At 40.0% G+C, this 18,576-nt stretch overlaps 1 protein-coding gene across 1 annotated transcript in view; it reads left to right on the top strand.

The window, feature by feature from the left end:
- Positions 1-18,576, top strand: part of FRMPD4 (FERM and PDZ domain containing 4) — a 421,749-nt gene that overhangs the window by 301,216 nt on the left and 101,957 nt on the right. Inside the window, exon 2 of the mRNA XM_086609395.1 lies at positions 2,052-2,168. Coding sequence (XP_086465521.1) covers positions 2,052-2,168 — 117 coding nt within the window. The remainder of the gene's footprint in view (positions 1-2,051; positions 2,169-18,576) is intronic.

Below are 18,576 nucleotides of genomic sequence, written 5' to 3'. Positions count from 1 at the left end.
AGCTGTCACTCTTAGATTGTAGGATGACTCCCATCTAAAAGAAGGGACCACCCTTTCTCCCTCTGTCAAGCACACAGAGAAACAGGAATGCTTAAAAGCTCAGCTTTACATGAAAGTGCGTGAGAGAGCGTTGGAAGAATTTATTTTCTTTCCTCAGATGCCTGTTTTTTAATTCGTTCTTTTGATCAGGAATCAGTTAGTTGTGTTTATCTGGGGTAATGTAGCGTATCTGACGTTTATGTGTTTCGTTAGCCATAAGTGACTGTAATTTTATTAAGATTTCTAGCATGTTCAAATATTAGACTTAAGCCTTGTCTTATGGCAAATACCAGTGTTTGAATATGCTAACAGAAATGTTTTTCTACTCCTTGAAGATAGAGTACTTAATGTAATTGGTAAATCAGATGATATCTAGCACTCCATTGTAATGCTCTATTTTACATGTAAATTATATTTTGAAGCACCGTATCTTTTTCTCAGTAGTGATCTCAGTAATCTCTGAAATAAAGGGGGAGGGGGAAGCAGCTAGTTTGTTTTTAATGATGCATTCCCCCTTTGGGAAAGATTAACTATGTGCAACTTTGTTGAGTTTAGCAATTTGCAATGAATTGTTGAGTTGTCCGTGGAGACCAATTCTGTTCCTTCAGAAGAGTGTTCGCCAGGTTACATTGCACTCTGTTTCTCTAAAGGAAATAACTTCTTACATCTCTATCTAAGGCAAGAGATAGTAAGTTCCTTGCTACAATTTGAACTTAAATAAATCTAGCAAATAAAACTAAGCTGTAATATGTTTGATGGGTGGAGAGAAGGCAGAGAGGAAGAAGGCGACTAATTCAAAACATGCCCTTTTTTATGTGTTTTTGGTTTCCATGTCTAAATTTCAGATTGTATTGAGTGTTGTGTGCTGATTCATTTCTGCCTGTCTCTGATGCACTCTCAGATGATCTTTAGCACCTTTGCTTGCCCTGCCTCCTGTTCCTGTTCTTTCTCGTGGATTGTACTTAGATATTAATGACTTGATTAATTTTGCTGAAAGACCTATTTATTGTCTTCTTTACCTCCAAGTCAGAAATCGGGAATGTGCAGTAGCATCTAGCTTAATTCCTGCAAGTGAGGGGTAAAACATCAGTGTGCAAGTTGGGGTTTCCTATGGGAAACGATGGGGGATTCTTGCTAGCTGTTTCTTTTTTTTTTTTTGTATATGGAGTCGGTAGATGGCGCCTCACAAAATGTTTCAGATCTAGTGGGGAAATACTGTCACTTGGGAGTGCTGATTAATCTCCCTTAGGTGAGCTGTGTAAGCTACTCCTTTATTTAGGATGGTGTGACTTGGCCCTTGTTCGGGAGTTGGGAATACTAGCAGAGAGTGCTCGAGCAGTGGTATGTAACGGTGTGTGTGCTCAGGGATATTGCAACCTTTTAAAAGTTACTTGGAGAAAGAGCTTAATGGATAACGATCAAGTGCAACAACATCTGCATATTGAATCAATTTAGCATCCATATGCTGAAATGTTACAGCTTTCCTTCATTCCAAGACATGAAACAAAAAATGGTTTGCTAGCAGTGAGAATGGGCGTTGATGTTCCTTCTTGTGTCAGGTAGTGCACCATGTGTGTGATCTGCAGCCATGTGGTGGGTTGTTTGGTTTGGTTCGTTGGATTTTTTCTTGCTAAAACTGTACTGAGAACTGACATTTGAACAGAGGATAGCAATGAATGAGAATGCTTCCTGTCCCTTGTACTAAAAACTATTAAAATAAGTACTGTGAATGTGGGACTGATAGGATATGACGGATTCACCGGCCAAAGGCTTGAACTCAAAGACCTTTAAAATGACAAAATATCTTTCCAGTGGCTGGAAGAATATTACAAATGTAAATAGGCCTGCTAACCTGTCTTCCCTTGCCTGGGTTTTGGCTGTACATTTCACAACTGTGAAAGTATTTGGATGCCAAGTGAATGTTGTGAAATAAGTAAATTGGAAGAATAAATACAATAAACAACTTTTTTTTTTTTTCCTCTCTCTTCCCCCCACCCCTCCTAAAATTGCAGCCACAGGAACAAGTCTTCAGGCTGGCCTCACCCTTCAGGGACCTGGAGCTTGAACCAGGGGACACCTTATGGATGGGAGATGACGGCAAACAGAGATGGAAGAGACTACTTCATCAAGTAAGTGGGCAGTGTGAGCTGTGCAGTCTGTAGCACAGCGCTGCAGCCCTGCTCTTACTGTATCTCCTCAGAATCCTAATTCCTGTTTCAGCCCTACACGGTTAATATTCAACTGTTTTGATTTATTGCACAGAGGTAGCTCTGACTGTGCTTTACTGTGCATTGTTTTGATACTTGGTTATTTCATTTACCCTAGAAGACACTGATAATATAAGGACCTGTAATTCATTGAGGAATTACAACAAATATCATTAAAAAAAAAAAAAAGCCATGTTTAAAGAATGAGGCAAAAGGTCAATTCTGACTGAGACTAACAATTCTCCTCCATCTCTGCCATGTGAGCTCTTTTAGTTTGTCTAATATATTCATTATACTGGTAATAAGAAAATGTATATTTTGATCCTATATAGTAAATATTTTAATTCTTAGATTTCCCATAGTCCTTTAGCTTATTGCAAAATAAATGTCAATGTGGATGATGAGATTGTAAACAAAATCGGTTTTTCTTTTCCCAATAAAAACTGTGCATAGTTATTCTTTAAAATGACTGAAGTGGCTTGGCTGAAATATGGTTTGCTATGCTAGCAAGTGTACTCTTATGTGGCTTTGCCCCTTCTTAGTGAAGAAGTTCCAAATGGTGATGAGTTGGCAGAACCGTTGCCTGATTTTGCAGCATTAGTTGCTTCAGCTTACATCCTATTCTTAAGGCTAGCATTTTGATTCTGCTCATATGAAGGGTTGAATTCTTTTAATTATGAATTCATTTGTGTGTTTATCAGTCTGTTTAGAAACTTGCAGGTGCTTAAAGTTCTGCATGAGAATTGCAAGTCTTTCTTTTAACACAGAGTAGAAGGATCAGACTTATTTTAAATTGACCACTGAAAGCCCTTAATTCACTCAAGATCCTTTGTCTGCAACACCAGAATTGTACAGTGCTAAGAATGAGGATCCCCCTGCTTTCTCTTCCTCACTCCACTTTGCCCAGGGTGTGTGCTTTAGCTTCTTAGGAGGCATTTGCTTTTGGAGCCAAAGCAAGATGTGTAGCAGCATGGTGTCCTGCAGACTTGCAAGATTTAGAGTGATTTCAGATCTGTCCAAATTGGAGCAAGATGTCTGGATTAATGAGGGCTCAAAAGCTGACTTTGAAATGTCATTTTCTTCCTTGAGCGAGTTTTTGTCATGCTTTGCATGTCTGTAAGAAAGCGGGTGCAGCGCTGGACAACATGCAGCTGAATGCCAGGCACTATATAACTGTGTTAGCATTGGTTTTCTGCCTGAAATAATTAGACTTGCCAAGAAGTATGGGTGAGCCTTCAAAGTACTGTGCAGATGTGACTCTGCTGCTTCTGTTACTCTAGTTAGTGAGGGGACTTGCACACCTTAGGTGTCTTTCTGTACACTGTTGATATGTTCTCCTCTGCGTGACTGAGATTCATTTGAACAATTAATATCCTACTTCTGAGGACAGGCATCACATTTGATTCCTCCTCTTTTCTCCCTGGTCACATAATGAGATGCTGCACTTGTTGTGTAGCTATAAACAGCTGTGGCTTGCAGAATGCAGTGCATTAGTACTCGTTAATTTTGCAATTTGGGAACATTTTCTAACTCTCAGTAGCTAATGATTATTTTGTTTATTTTGTGGTTTGCCTTTTAGTACCTTAAAGTGCCATATCACTCTCTTAAATGCAGAAAACTGCGTCTAAGAACAAAAATCCATAACAGGCAGAGCCAAATTATGCCTTAAGTAGTGTTAGGTGTAATGGTGGTGGTCGTTGTTTGTTGTATTTTGTTTTTTTTCCCATGCTCTTATAAGGTAATTGCTCTCTGTTCTCTTTGGGGCCCTGGTCTTTCTTCCAATTTTCTCTACATGTGGATAGCAGACTACAGGGGAAAAAAAAATAAACTGCTTTAAGGGGTGGAGAGAATAAGACCTCTGAGGAATCTGGTCTGCAGAAGCCCTTGATGTTTTGCGCTAGACTTTCTTATCGACTTATCTTTGAGCAGCCTTAGCTGCAAGTTGAACAATGCTATGTACGCACACCTTGCATTTGCCCTATTCTGGAGGTGTTCAAGGCCAGGTTGGATGAGGCTTTGAGCAGTCTGGTCTAGTGGAAGGTGTCCAGGCCATGGCAGGGGAGTTGGAACTAGATGATCTTTAAGGTCCCTTCCAACCCTAACCATTCTATGATTCTGTCATTCTGTATTCTTGTATTAAATGTTTCAAAGTGACAGCATTGGCTGTAACACATGCACCAGCCGTGTCTCCAGAATCATAATGCATCTTGCATGAAATAATAGTTCCCTAGGATGCATTAGAAGCCAGTAACTTCAGAAACTGAACAAAACTAGGAAACCATTGGGAACCACGTACTGCTGTACCAAATCACCAGTTATCCACCATTACTCGTGACCATCAGTCCCAGGAGCTACTACGATGTGACTGGGTAGTCAAGACATGCATCATCATTGTAGAAAAATGACCAAAGACTGAATACACCTAGTGACTTTGCCAGCAGTTCCTCTGTGGATGTATATAGTAGCTGTCCTTACAGTGCCTGTTATTTAGCCAAGGAGAAGCCCTCTCTGGCTTTCAAAACAACTGCTTTTGCAAATACTACATTAAACTATGTAAATAAAAACACTATTTAATTTTCTTTCCTTAATTTTTCATCCCTGAATTTTAGGAATGAAATAACAAGATGGCTGTTGACAGTTATGTCAATAAAGGCAGGAAAGAGATCAGTAGGATAGCATTTCATATTGTCTCCAAGGCTTTTTATAGCCAAACAGATTAACAAATTGCATCACACTGAAGGAGAAAAAGCAATTCAAATCCTCTGCTTGGTTTTGATTAAAGATGTATAAACCAGGTATTATAACAATGAAATGTGCGCATGAGTTCTGTACAAGCAAATAACATAATTCATAGCAACATTAACTGCTTTTTAGTTAAATAATTTACTTAGTGCCATATGTACATATCCATTCGGCTGCAAGCAGTCATATTGTCATTCTGAAATTGTGGGAGGAATAGAGAATCCAGGAGAATCTTTTGGTGAAATGAAAAGTAATTATATAGTGTCAGTACAAATACTTTAAGGCGTGAATGGGAAGAGATGTTTATTCTTTCTGCTGAAGCAAATTTGGTTTCTTTCAAATCTCTGAAAGCCCCTATGGCCTGAGCTAATCAGGGGCAGCTTCCATCGCCAGGCAGCGCTTTTGTAAAAGTGAGAGAAGAGCCTTTTATCAAAATGTTTTGAGATGTTGCTATCAATTCATTATCTCTTCTGTACAGATGGCGCAACCGCGGTCGTTTTGCAAACCTCTAAAATGCTTTTTCTTAAGTTTAGGCCATGGTAAATTAAAGTTTCAGAACTTCACCCGTTCCCTTTTAACTTGCTGCTTTTACTTGAAATAGCCTTATGAGATAAGTAATACATTTCGATATGGGAAGATGGCATCATGTAGTATTCTTCCAGTGTGTTTCTGTACTGCACAAGCTGTATTAAGCTGGGCCTTTAATATGAAATAGTTGGCAGTCTATATTTAACTGTTTTAAAGGCCTGTTTTCTTTGCATTTATTATTTACGCTGGGTAGTATATGATTATGAGAAATTTCTGTAACACTAATTTGAATCCAAGCATGAAACTTCTTAAAAACGTGTTTGCTGTGAGTGTAGGGTTTCAGGGAGATAGCATGCAAAGCAGGAAGGTTTGGGCTGATTTTGTCCACAAAGGGTTTAGCTTCATGGCAATTTTGGCTTACTTGAGTGGCTGCTGCTACAGTCTTACTGGTTATCAGACCTGTACATTTTCACCCTTTCCCTGTGTCAGTCTTGCTGCTTGTCAGACCTGAAGGGGAGTTGATAGAAGGAAATAAACTGGCAAAAGCTAATAAAAAAATCAATCCTGCAGAGAAAGCCATGAATTTTATGTCAGTTTAGCTCCCTGAGCCAGTCCTCCACATGGTCTGATAGAGTTGCAGAATAGTTTAGGATGGAAGAAACCTCTGAAGGTCAGCTGGTCCAGCCTCCTGCTCAGAGCATGGCTAATGTCAGGTGATGAGCAGCGTTGCTGACACACTGAAATACCTGTCTGCTGTGGGAACAAGGTTGCGACAGACTTGTGTTGGCTTAAACTGCCCTACAACTGCACTCTGAGGTGCGAGTTGAAGTAACGTTTACTGCCATGGAAAGTCATACCCTTTTGATTCCTGTTCCTATTTAATTCCTAAGGTAATAGATATTTTGGTATTTTTGCGGATCTGGCTTCTATCATTCAAATTAAGACCATAGTCTGAAATCAGATTAACTGAAAGAAGTGTAGCCCTTCCTATGTGGACTTAAAGCACAGTGGTCCCAGTAAGGTGCAGTTAGTTGTTATGCTTTTAAATTTTTAGAGGGATCTGTTAGGTCACCGTGTTGCCACATCCTTACTTGCAAGAGATGCTCTCGATCACGTTTACCTGGACACTTTTCATTGCCTGAGAGAGGATGACAGGGTCTGTCTGTGTTACCAGTTTAGTTTCTTCCCTATTTTACTCCAAGGTCCCTGACCATCTGTACTTCATGCATATTAGCTTGCTTCTGTGTTCCAGTATGGAACAAACTGATCAAAGCCTGCAGTATTACTGCTTGGCTTGAAACCACAGGTCAGTCTCCAGAGCACACAGCAGAGCTGGGAGAGACCTACTTGTTGTAAGTCTTTCCGAATCTTGTTGTGTTAGTATGATGTGGTTGCTACAGCACTCAGTACATGTCACAACTTATTTTGTTATCTTGAGCACCTGCTGTTGTTTTTCACTGGTGCTTTTGTATTTAGTAACACTAAATTCTTCCAAGCAGCTTCTAGGTGTAGCTGGCAAACTTAATTCTTTTTTCCTCTAAGGTATGTTGTCCTGCATATAGTATCAGCTCCATGATTACTGGCTTGTGAAATCGTTACATTGTGGTTATCCTTCCTTAGCTAAGTAACTGTGCTGTTTCTGAAATATTAAATTCTTGAATGTCAGCTTTTGACCCATACATAAAATATAGGTAGTCGCGAACTGCCTGTATCTTCTCACAGTGAATCGCAACCAAACAGTTGTTGCGGTCACGATGTATCTCACAATCAGAAGGCTGTTCTAATCTCAGTGTTATCTCAATCAGAAATCTATCCAACGGAGAGCACCAAGTCAGTCACCGCTCTCTAGGGGCTCCTACCTCTCCAGTACCCAGGAGGGAAATGCCCCACTCCCAGGAGGCAGTGCCCCACCTTTAACCATCCATGGGTCACGTGGTTTCCGGCTGACCAACGTGACTCACTGCACCTGTTTTAACGAGCCACAGGTGTGTTCTATTTAACCCATACAGCAGCCAGAAGACTTCCCCGACAATAGGTAATGTGTTTGTGTTCCTTGGTAGCTAGTGCAGCTCACAACACCCTAAATTCTCGAAGTATACACAGTACAGTTTCTTTACAATACAGCAATGGCATGACATTCTTCTATACTCAAATACTTACCTAAATTTTCTTCCATAGTTTTCCTCTTATTCTCTCAGTGCTTGTTGTTCTTAGAAGATGAAACTCATTTATGTTTTCTGAAAGGTGGGGTTCCTCTGTATGTGTTGCGTGCATCCTGTGTGGCCTATGGGGCTGTCCTTGTATACTCAGTTTTCCTAGCTGGCCAGCCATGTGGAATGAAAGAACACAATCATTGATGATATTAATGACATATCAATTAAGCATCCTACTTATTAAGGGTCATGAATCTATATCAGATGCAAAACTGAGGCTCACAGCCTACTAATCAGCATACTTCAAAATAAATAAGCACAGAAGAAGATCAGACCATTCATGTTTTTTGTTTTGTTGTGGTTTTTTTGTTGTTGTCATTTTTTATTTATTTATTTCTCATAGTATGTCTAGCTCTATCCCAACCTTCTTGTCCATCTGTTCTGCAGGTTGTACATGCCTATTAGTAGTTTAGTCCTTTCTCAGAATGTTTCTCTGGGGAAGGCTCTGTTGGAAGGTTCTAAAAACAATCAACGGATATAAAATATAGTGAAAGCCTTGATTGTTGTTACAGTGTTGTTCATCTTCCTGGGTTTTAAAAAGGCTGCTGTTACTTGTACCTTAAGACACCTTAGTACATATGGCGTAATGAAAGTTTGGAGCCACAGGAGCCCCCTTCTGCCCCGTAGGTATGATGTTATATAGCACTTTACTGAATGCATTACATTCCTTCATCTCTAAGTGCAGAAACAACGTTGACTCGATTCACTGGAGGATTTATGGGGCATTCTCAAAAATACGAGCAACACCGCTGCTGCTGCTGCTCCATCCTCCCCCAACCAGCGTGAGAGTGTTTGCGTTTCTGCAGGGTGTCAAAGAGAGGATTTGTTTCCTTCTCCTTCTGGTTCAGGTTAGAGATGGGAATGAAGGCAATCTGTATGCCGGGATAATGCCTCAAGCCAAAGGCTGACTGCGGTGTGCCTCTTCGGGCATTTCTGCTCCCAGGTGAGATGCCGAGGGAACAGGCAGTGGAATCGCACTCTCTGGCCCACTTATTCCCATGTTCCTAAAAGAGACATCCAATGAGATTGAATGGCAGGCAGTTTAACAATGATAAAAATAGTACAACCTATATAATTAGCAAATATAACTCTCAGCCACAGGTTACAGTAAAGCCTAAAATACTTCATAGGATTCAAATGTACGTTTGCAACATACATTTGTAATGTGTCTTCCACCGTTAAATTACATAGGATTTAAAAAAAATTAGAGCAGATATAAATTCTTATGTTTCAGACAAGCGGGTGAGTCAGCTGCTGACTGCCTAGGGCTAGGACGAAACTTCCTGTATTAATCAGGTTATTCTATAATTACAAGATTTCTTGCACCTTCTTCTGAAGCAGGTACTGAGTGCTGTCAGAGGCAGGATACTGGACCAGGCGGACAACAGGTCTGATTGGTATGGTGATTCTTGCTTTTTCTCTTTTTTTTTTTTTTAATTTCCCTTGTCACTAATACAGACTGTTGATATGAATAGTGTGCTATTAGAGAAAGAGTGCTACTGTGCTCCTTTCAGACTGCATACAAATTTGCTTTCTGTTGCTAAGGGTTTGACCTGCTCAAGGACAGGATCGTACGGTGGAAGGGGGAATGGGGCTAGAAGAGACAAGCAGCAGCAGGGACGCACAAACACAAGTGACTGTTTAAAGCAAACCTGAATAATTAGAAAGGAGAAGAAGGAAAATTATATAGCAACCTCTTTGTGTCAGTGGTCTGCCTAGAGACAGCTCAGGCATATGGTGAAAAAGAAAGTATTGCTAAATCAGCTCAACCTTCTGAAAAGAGAGGATGATTTAACAGTCGTCCTTCCTGCACAGAGAACTGTTGCTCTAGCCATAAATACTGCAGGCATAAATACGACAGACAAAATGATGTTAATATCGACTGTGATAAATCATTGTTATAATGGAGGGAGTAACAACAAGGAGACGCTGGTTTGTGGGGTTATTTTGTTTTAACTGGAGCATGGGAAAATGGAGAGTTCGTTGCATTGTAAGGCAGCTGTACCTAAGCCAGTTTGTGTGTGCAGTAACTCAGGAGCTCGCCACAGCAGTGTGGCTCCCTCATTATCTGCTGGCTTGCCCTTTCCGAGTCCTCTCTGCCCACATGTGCAGCCATCATGTGCTCAACCAAGAAGATTCCTCACACTGGAAAGGTGAGAGGAGTTATACAAGAAGGTATGAATGTGGGTGAGACTACTCAGAAGAGAAGAAGCTTTTGCTCAGTCGTTAGACTTGGGTTGCCTGGATGTCATTGTACCTAAGTTGAGTACAGGGAATCATGTACTTTGGGCCTCTGCTACAGCAAAGCTGGTGTTTCTGATCTAGTCCACAGTGTTTTCTCCAAACACAAACTGGAGGGGGATGCCATGAAATTCAGAGAAGTATTGCATCCTAAGAACTGCTGTTCTTGTGTGTTTGAAGGTGGATTGGGAAGCAGGTGAAACTTCTGGAGCAGAATCTATACGTAAAAAAAAAATAATTGAGAGTCACAATCTACAGAGGTGAGAAGATGAAATCCTTGTTACTCTTGGAGTTCACATGCTTCTGGGTAGATGTTTCATGTGGCATAACAGCATCTCATCTGTGCGTTACAGCATGTAAACGCATCTGTGGAATGTGTTCGGTACACCGAGCTACCCTTCCCGGGAGCTTAAAACCAATTCATTCTTGTAAACAGTTTGTGTGAGAATGTTAGCCCCATTGGAGTCTGCTTTTTCAAACATCTCTTTCGTAAAACAGCACGATTCTAAAAAAATTGGGATTAAAAGCCTCGAGTTCTGGTTCTGCAAAGCCATGCAGGTGGTTGGGAGAAAGGTAGTGGTTTGTAAGAAGCTGTAAGTCTTATCTTGGGTCACATGCTGATATCCCCAGTGATGCTAACACAGAAGCTCTACCTATGAAATATGTTGACTAGTTGATAGTCCTTGAAAATAAAGAGGAGAAAACAGCCCTTGAAACACCGAAAAGGTAGAGTGATCTTGCAAGCTGTACATTGGGGCCTTAGTGGCCACAAGCTTGAAAAAATAAGACAAAACTGTCTGATACTCCATGATGGAACTAGGAGCTTTCACAGCAAAGGCTGAGTGAAAATTTCCCCCAGAGCTTTAGGTACAGGATTAAGAAAAAAATGTACTAGAGCTGGATTATGGAGTAGAAAAAAGGGATGAGAATTATCACAGTATATTGGTGCTGTTTAAATAGCACAGCTGAAGTACACCAGTTCATCACAGCGTATGTACCGAATTGAAAACAAGTTATCTAATATCTTACATTGTGCCAGAAAACACCGTATTGATGGTGCCTTTCTATCAGTCATTCATATGCTAAGGAGCTGCATGCTGAGGTATATGAAAGCCAGCATGGAAGAAGCTGTGTTTATCCTTTTGGCTTCATTTCTATCATATTAATATATTTACAGTTTTCTATAAAGAAAATCAAGTATAAGCCTACTGTAAAAGGTTCTTATCTGGATTGTTGTTGTAGAACAGCCAGGTAATTTGTTTTAGAAAGACAAGATGATACTACTAACAAAAGCTTACTAAATTTTAATTCTCCTTTAGGTTTTAATTGCCCTTCTTACAATAAAATACTGCTTAATTATACTCAAAATGCTCAGCTCCCAAATACAATGCTAAAAATCCTCGTATTATGTATGTTGTCATATATGTGTAAGATTAAGGTGAAGAAATAGTTTAACTGAACTCAAATTAATCTAGTCATTGACAATGATATAACTCACTGCAATATTTTGAAAGCCATTTATCTAGTGTTCACTAGGATCCTGTGCCGTTCCACAGAAAAACTTCAATTTAAAATAAACCAATCAAATTGTGTGGCTGTGCAATTAAATATCACCATGGTAACAGGGATTAAGCACACAAGGTAGAGACCTGCTGACAGTGCAGAGATTATTTCAAGTTTCTTACTCTTCCAGCAGTAGCCAACTGAATATACATTTTCTGTATTGAACACTAGGAGACATAACATGAAAGAGATTGAAGTACTTGTGTGGCATCTTGGGACTTCAGAGAATATCTTCCTGACAGGGGAAGTAATTAGCTGGAATTACAAATAGGAACTCAGCAGACAGATACGAATAAGTATTTGCTCATGGGATTTATTTAGTGTTTCATAATTAAAACCTGGAGAGGCATATTATTTAGGATACAAATAGCACAGAAAAACTTTGCCGTAGTTTAAGAAATTGAACAGAAGAATAACGCCATTTTGCTTTTAGTTTCTAAGTGAACTTAGATTCACGTAGAAAGAATGGTTAATTGCTGCTCTGCTGTAAAGTAACATTTCTGATCTGTAATATACATAGAATCATAGAATGGTTTTGGTTGGAAGTGACCTTAAAGATCATCTAGTTCCAACCCCTCTGCCATGGGTTTGGAATGGTTAATATGTTATACTAAGATATAAAGTTATAGTGCAGATAGATGTACTGGTGTTCAGTGAAGACGTGGGATGATGCTTTAATCAATCCTAATGTATTTGTGCTTGTCTCTGGCCCTATTCTAAACTTTTTCCTATGTATTTATGAAAAATACTGTAGGTGCAAATCTGCTGGCACATGGAGTTTTCAGCTTTCAGTGATGTGGTTTAGAGTTGGTCTGTCTGTCTTTTTTCAGAAAGCTTTTGATTTGGTTCGTAGAATCATAGAATCGTTTGGGTTGGACGGGATCTTAAAGATCATCTAGTTCCAACCCGCATGCCACGAACAGGGACACCTTACCCTGGATCAGGTTGCCCGAAGCCTCATCCAACCTGGCCTTGAACTTCCAGTGATGGGGCATCCGCAACTTCTCTGGGCCACTTGTTCCAGTGTTTCACCACCCTCAATGTAAAACAATTCTTTCTTATATCTATTCAAGATCTACCCTCTTTTAAAGCCATTTAAACTTTAAAGCCATTGCCCCTTGTCCTATCACTACATGCCCTTATAAAAAGTCCCTCTCCAGCTTTGTTGTAGGCCCCCTTCAGGTACTGGAAGGCTGCTAGAAGGTGTCCCCAGAGCCTTCCCTTCTCCAGGCTGAACAACCCCAACTCTCTCAGCCTGTCTTCCTAGGAGAGGTGCTCCAGCCCTCGGATCATCTTCATCACCCTCCTCTGGACTTGTTCCAACAGGTCCATGTCTTTCTTCTATTCAGGGCTCCAGAGCTGAACACAGTACTGCAGGTGGAGTCTCATGAGAGCAGAGTAGAGAAGGAGGATCACTTCTCCCAGCCTACTGGTGACACTTCTCCCAGCCTACTGGTGACACTTCTTCGGATGCAGCCCAGGATATGGTTGACTTTCTGGGCTGCAAGCACACATTGCTGGCTCATGTTGAGCTTCTCATCTACCAACACCTCCACTTCCTCTTCAGGGCTGGTCTCAATCCATTCTTGGCCTAGCCTGTACTTGTGCTTGGGATTGCCCCGACCCACATGCAGGACCTTGCACTTGGCCTTGTTGAACTTCATTATGTTCTCACAAGCCCACTTCTCAATCCTGTCAAGGTCCCTCTGGATGGCATCCCTTCCCTCCAGTGTGTCGACTGCATCACACAGCTTGGTGTTGTCAGTAAACTTGCTAAGGGTGCACTCAATTCCACTGTCCATGTGGCAGACAAAGATGTTAAACAGCACTGGCCCCAGTACTGACCCCTGAGGAACACCACTCATCACTGGCCTCCACTTGGACATCGAGCTTTTGACTGCAACTCTTTGAGTGTGACCATCCAGCCAATTCCTTACCCACCAAGTGGTCCATCTGTCAAATTTGTAGGTTGTAGGAGAGCCATTCTCATCACAGTGGTATGGTCTCATTGCTGCATAAAGCTGAAATACCTGGTCTAAACTGAGAGCCTTATTCTGTCCCTCTGTTTATCAGCAAGTGTTCAGTTATGATTGAGGAATATTGTAGTCAGGGGCTTTTCTGTCCAGGAAGTGCCTGCCGATGACTTTGGCTGTGCTGATTTTTCTATGACACCAAATTTACGTGACTGTCTTCTGTCTCTCTTTTCTGTCAACCTGTGAAAAGTGGAGGGGATCTACCTTCAATGTGCAAATGATCTGCAGCTGGTCGTTTTGTATTAAGCAGACATAGACTTTGTAGTGCCTTTGCTTTCTGAATACTTGGTGAATATTTCGAGCTCACAAGATGTTGAGATCAAGGTGTATGCTTCCCACTAGTGCTTACTGGTTTGTTGTTTGTCTTGGAATGATGCTCTTCTCATCTTTTGTTGTATGGACTTTCCATCCTGCAGAGCTGATCTGCTGCTTGGAAAATGTGTTAAGAAACCTAGTACTAGATGAGACTACAATTGTACCTAGTCTGTGGGAATTAGAATTTTCCAAACCTGTCAGAGTGCATTTTGGTGTCTGGTTTTGATTATGGGAGTCTATACAGTCTTGGACATCTTTGGTTCCCTATTCATTTCAATCATAAGCTTAGGTCTCTGTATGTAAACGGACAGGTTTTTTAGCTGTGCTCTTACAAAAGGTCATTGCTTCCATTTTGCTAGTTCTCTGACATCGTGTTTTGTCGACTTTAAATTGAAATGTCTTTCCCTGCACGTTGAGATGCAATTTGTTTTTTTTCGCATCTTGGGATGAAAAGCCTTTTTTAAAGATTCATGATAAATACTGTGGTTATATCAAAAAATCATTACATCTAGTGAGTTTCTAAAGGAAGAGATGAATACTGAGCACATTTTGTAGGAATGAATGTAGAAAATATCTGTTTATGGTGGCACTCCTTTGTCGTACAAAAATGCAGAAGCTCTGTTAAAGTTAGCTCCCGGCGTAAGTATCCAGCAATTGTAGAAGGAAGAAATAGTGAAATATTGATGAAACATAAGGTAAACTCTGAAAGTCAGGGATATATGGGAGAAGTTTCTTGAGAAAGGGCTTATGGGATACAGGAGATAGTTTCTTAGGAGTACTATATTAGATAGTGCTGAACTTGGGCTTGATCTGGTGGGAATGGCAAGGTTTTACCTGGAGTCTAAAGAGGTACTTCATGTTTTTCTTTCTGCTTATAATCTCTTTTGTGCAGCGTTTTCTTTTTGCTACTGTTTTTATTGTTTTTGTTTAATCCAGTTAGTGCCTTGAGCTGGACAGCAGAGACTTGGCAGAAAGCCATACTGATAAAAGACATTTTATTTTGGGCCACGAGAGGCTGATTCTGGCAGCTCATAGTAATGACATTTAGAGATTTTGTTGCATGATTCCTGTTGCCAGCATCCTATTAAAATGCAGTTCCACCATTTTAACAGCGTACTAAGGGAATGATGAGCTAATTGCCTACCTTTGAAAAGGAAACCATAAAAAAATTAGCTCAACATCAGTGTTGTGCACTGAAAAGTCACAACTTTCCAATAAGGAATCTTTGTAGTTAAAACGTATGTATGAAAAATCGGGGTTTCTGTGCCTTCAGATATGGGCTAGGATTGTGGCTAGGTCTTGAAAAGGACTTAGTTCCCCAGAGCGTCACTCTGTGACTAGCCAGAAGTTTCCAAAAGGCATTGAGCGACGTCCAGTCAGAGGAATCCAAACATCAATGTCCTCAAACTCCATTTAAAAACAGTCCTTTTAGTTTCTCTGACTAGAATTAATTAAAGCAAGTGCAAGCTAATGGGCATATCATCAGACCAGCTGCTTTTGTGGCATGAGCCTTCAGGAATACAGTTCCTGAAGGAGGAACCCTATCACCTGAACATAATGTGTAATAGCTGCACAGCTGCTTTTTCAGCCTTGCCTCTGTGACTTGCATAGGCAATTGAGCCCTGAGCAGAAAGCCTGGGCACCGTTAGGAAAAGTGACAGGACAAGGCTTTCTGTAGAACTGCTTGGAGTGAGATGCTTAGTTGGGTTGGCCTGTTCCTTTTCCATAAGCTGCTTCTTCTGCAAGCTGTACTCAGTCAACCGGTGTTTCTCTGACATCCTTAGAGGGAAAGGATGTCACGACTCCACATGCTCAGGATCTGCCAGCCTAAAAGAAGTTACCCGCGTAGAGCTTAGCTTGCTGTTACTGTTATTTGATTTTGTGCTCAAATTGACCAGCTGAACCTCTAGACAAGTTTACTCAAACAATCATGAATTTGGTGGTTGTTTTTTCTGTTGTTTTTTTGTTTTTATGCTACAGGAGCACATGAAGTCTGCCACATAAAATTGGGGTCTTTATGTGCTTTGTGGTTGTGTTTTAATTAGCAGATGCTAGAAAGACTTCTACTTTATCTTCATTTTTGATTGCAGTGCTGAAGTATGGGAAGATTACGTGAATTGTGAAAGGAAGGATTTACTGCCACCCTCTCCTCCCAAATCTGTCTCAAAACTTAAGAATTGCATGCAAATTTTTTTTCATAACTACCATTCACAAATTAAAAAGCTAAGCAATCCACATATTGCCAGGCTGTGTTGTGCCATATTTGAGAGTCATAATGATGTTTTCATGTAAATATTAATGATAGAAAAGTGATTTTCTGTAGAGGCTTTGGCTAGATTGACATGGAATACAGAACAAATGCTTGTGCTATGTGGAAGAGAAACCAATAGGCATTCCCTACTGAGCTTTTAGGTTACTTGGACTGCCTGCCATTCTCAGGCTATCATAAAGCTCAGCATGGACTATCTGAGAATTTATTTGGCTACTCAAGCAGGTTTTGCAGTTCAAGCTGATCTCTCTGCTGCAACAGCTAAGCTGCTACTGGCATCTGACTTTGCTACTTTAAAATTACTCTGGTATGTCTGTGTAAGACAGCAGGTACAGATGGTCTAATGGCTGCACTATAGACAGGCTACCACTCAATAAATCTGAAAATTCTTGGTTTTACTGGAGAGCTAGGTGTGAATGTATATGAGACTAAGCGGGATTCTCAGGGAGAAAACTGAGAGGGAGAGGAGAGAGAGGCAGAGAAAGCCTGGAGTGTTTCATTCCTTATGAAAGTACCCGTTTCAAGATTCAGCACGATGGCATAGAGTTGTGAGAGTGAGAGAGAGATACATGCGTGCATATACTTTGACACACACATCTATATTTCTCCTCTATTTGTACAATGAATCTTGCTGATAATAAGAAAATTTTAGAAAGTGTGTTACATTGTTAAAGACATTTTTAATCATCTGGGTTCATGTTTTAGTTTATAAAGTCTGAAATCTTAATGATTCACCTGAAAACTGGAGGAGGCGAGGCAGTTACCTGAAAAATTGCATCAACAAAGACATTGCAGAAAAGCAACAAATGGACAAGGAAAGGTTAAAAGGACTGACCAACACAGAAAGCTTCTTGTGAAGCAGAAACTTGAGGGCTGAAGTTAGATTTGCACAAATTCAGCCCAAGTTGCTTCTTAAAACAAACTGTTAAAACACCCGGCAAGTGGCTTTTTGTGCATATAAAGAATAAAAAAGGAGGAATGGAGGATTCTGTGTAGAGAAGGTATATGAATACAGTAAAATTCAGAGATGTGATTGAGGATTAATAACAAAATCTTCCCAGTCATCTAGAAGTATGTGTTCGCAATGAGGAGAGGAATCTTGATTTATTAGCTGAATTGCTGAGAGACATCCAAGTGTTGTCATTTTGGTATGACAATATGGGAAACGCCATTGCAGAGATAGGGAAGTATTATTAATTATGGCTAGACATGTTTCAGAGAGGGTATTAAAGTGTAACAAATGCAGGAAATGCTATTAGGATGATTAGGAGAGGGAAAAAAATCATTATATGAGGGGCGACTAGAAGACACAGATATGTCTAATACAGCAAAACTAAGATCAAGAGGGAATAAACACCAGGAAGAAACGAGAAATGTTTAAAACAAAAAATAATTTGTGGCAAAGAACTAGAGGGACTATACATTTAGATTGCAAGACAGAAGACCCATAAAGATTAGAGCAATGGAGTTAATTTCTAAGCTTTCAGTCATAGCATGGGGTTGAATAATACAAAATGAGTTTAACCTGGTCATTGCTAAATATTTAAAGGAGGTCATATGATACAGTTTATATGACAGTGTAAAATAGCAAGGGATTGGAGATTATGGCAAACCAAATCCCTTCCATTCCTATTTTCCTGTGAGTGAAGTGGCACTTTACTTGTTTCGTTAGCATGTAGATCATGAAATCTGAGCAACGCGTTTGCAAACCAGACTTTAATCCACTGCATGCCCTTGAAGCCTTTTGCAGATATTAATGAAACACATTTAATTATCTCTGTTAGACAGATTACTCAAGGCAATTTAGATTACCACATAAAAAGTGGAATAAAGATCAGTGTTTTTAGTAAGCATATGGGTAATAAAAGTACTTAAATGGAATAATATTCAGGGAGATGATACGATTTGACCAGGCTTTTAGATAACTGTATAAATGCTCTTTTTTAAATGCTGTCACAGAATGATGAATTATAACTCCATTTAAAAAATTGCTTTCATTGAAAGATAGGAGAGGAAATAGTTTTCCTGAAATGTTTATACATAGTATCAACAAAATGTTTTTCTTTTTCTGGAAAACGGACATTATCATCAATTATATTAAAGTGAAAAACACTGAAATGCGCTGCGAATATAAGGACAAATTCCATGAATCAGCAATATTTCTTGCTGGCAGTTTTGAGTTTTATCCTGTTGTCTGATGATTACTGGGATGAGTTATTAATTTCATCGGGATATGTTGGCTGTCCTCTTCTGCCCACCTATATAAGAATGTAATCGCTAGTATCTGATATCTTTTTTTTTAAGCTCCATTTAGGGAATCCAGTTGCTCATGTGAACTTCTGCATAACTATGGTAAATATATTAAATGATGTAAGGGCTGTGACGTTTTTGGGTGAGTAGAATTTAGTGCCAATAATATAAATGGT

Source organism: Tauraco erythrolophus, chromosome 1 (assembly GCF_009769465.1).
Source record: "Tauraco erythrolophus isolate bTauEry1 chromosome 1, bTauEry1.pri, whole genome shotgun sequence".
Taxonomy (NCBI): Eukaryota; Metazoa; Chordata; class Aves; order Musophagiformes; family Musophagidae; genus Tauraco; species Tauraco erythrolophus.
Note: the sequence above shows the minus strand (reverse complement) of the source record. Positions and strands in the feature narration are given on the sequence as shown.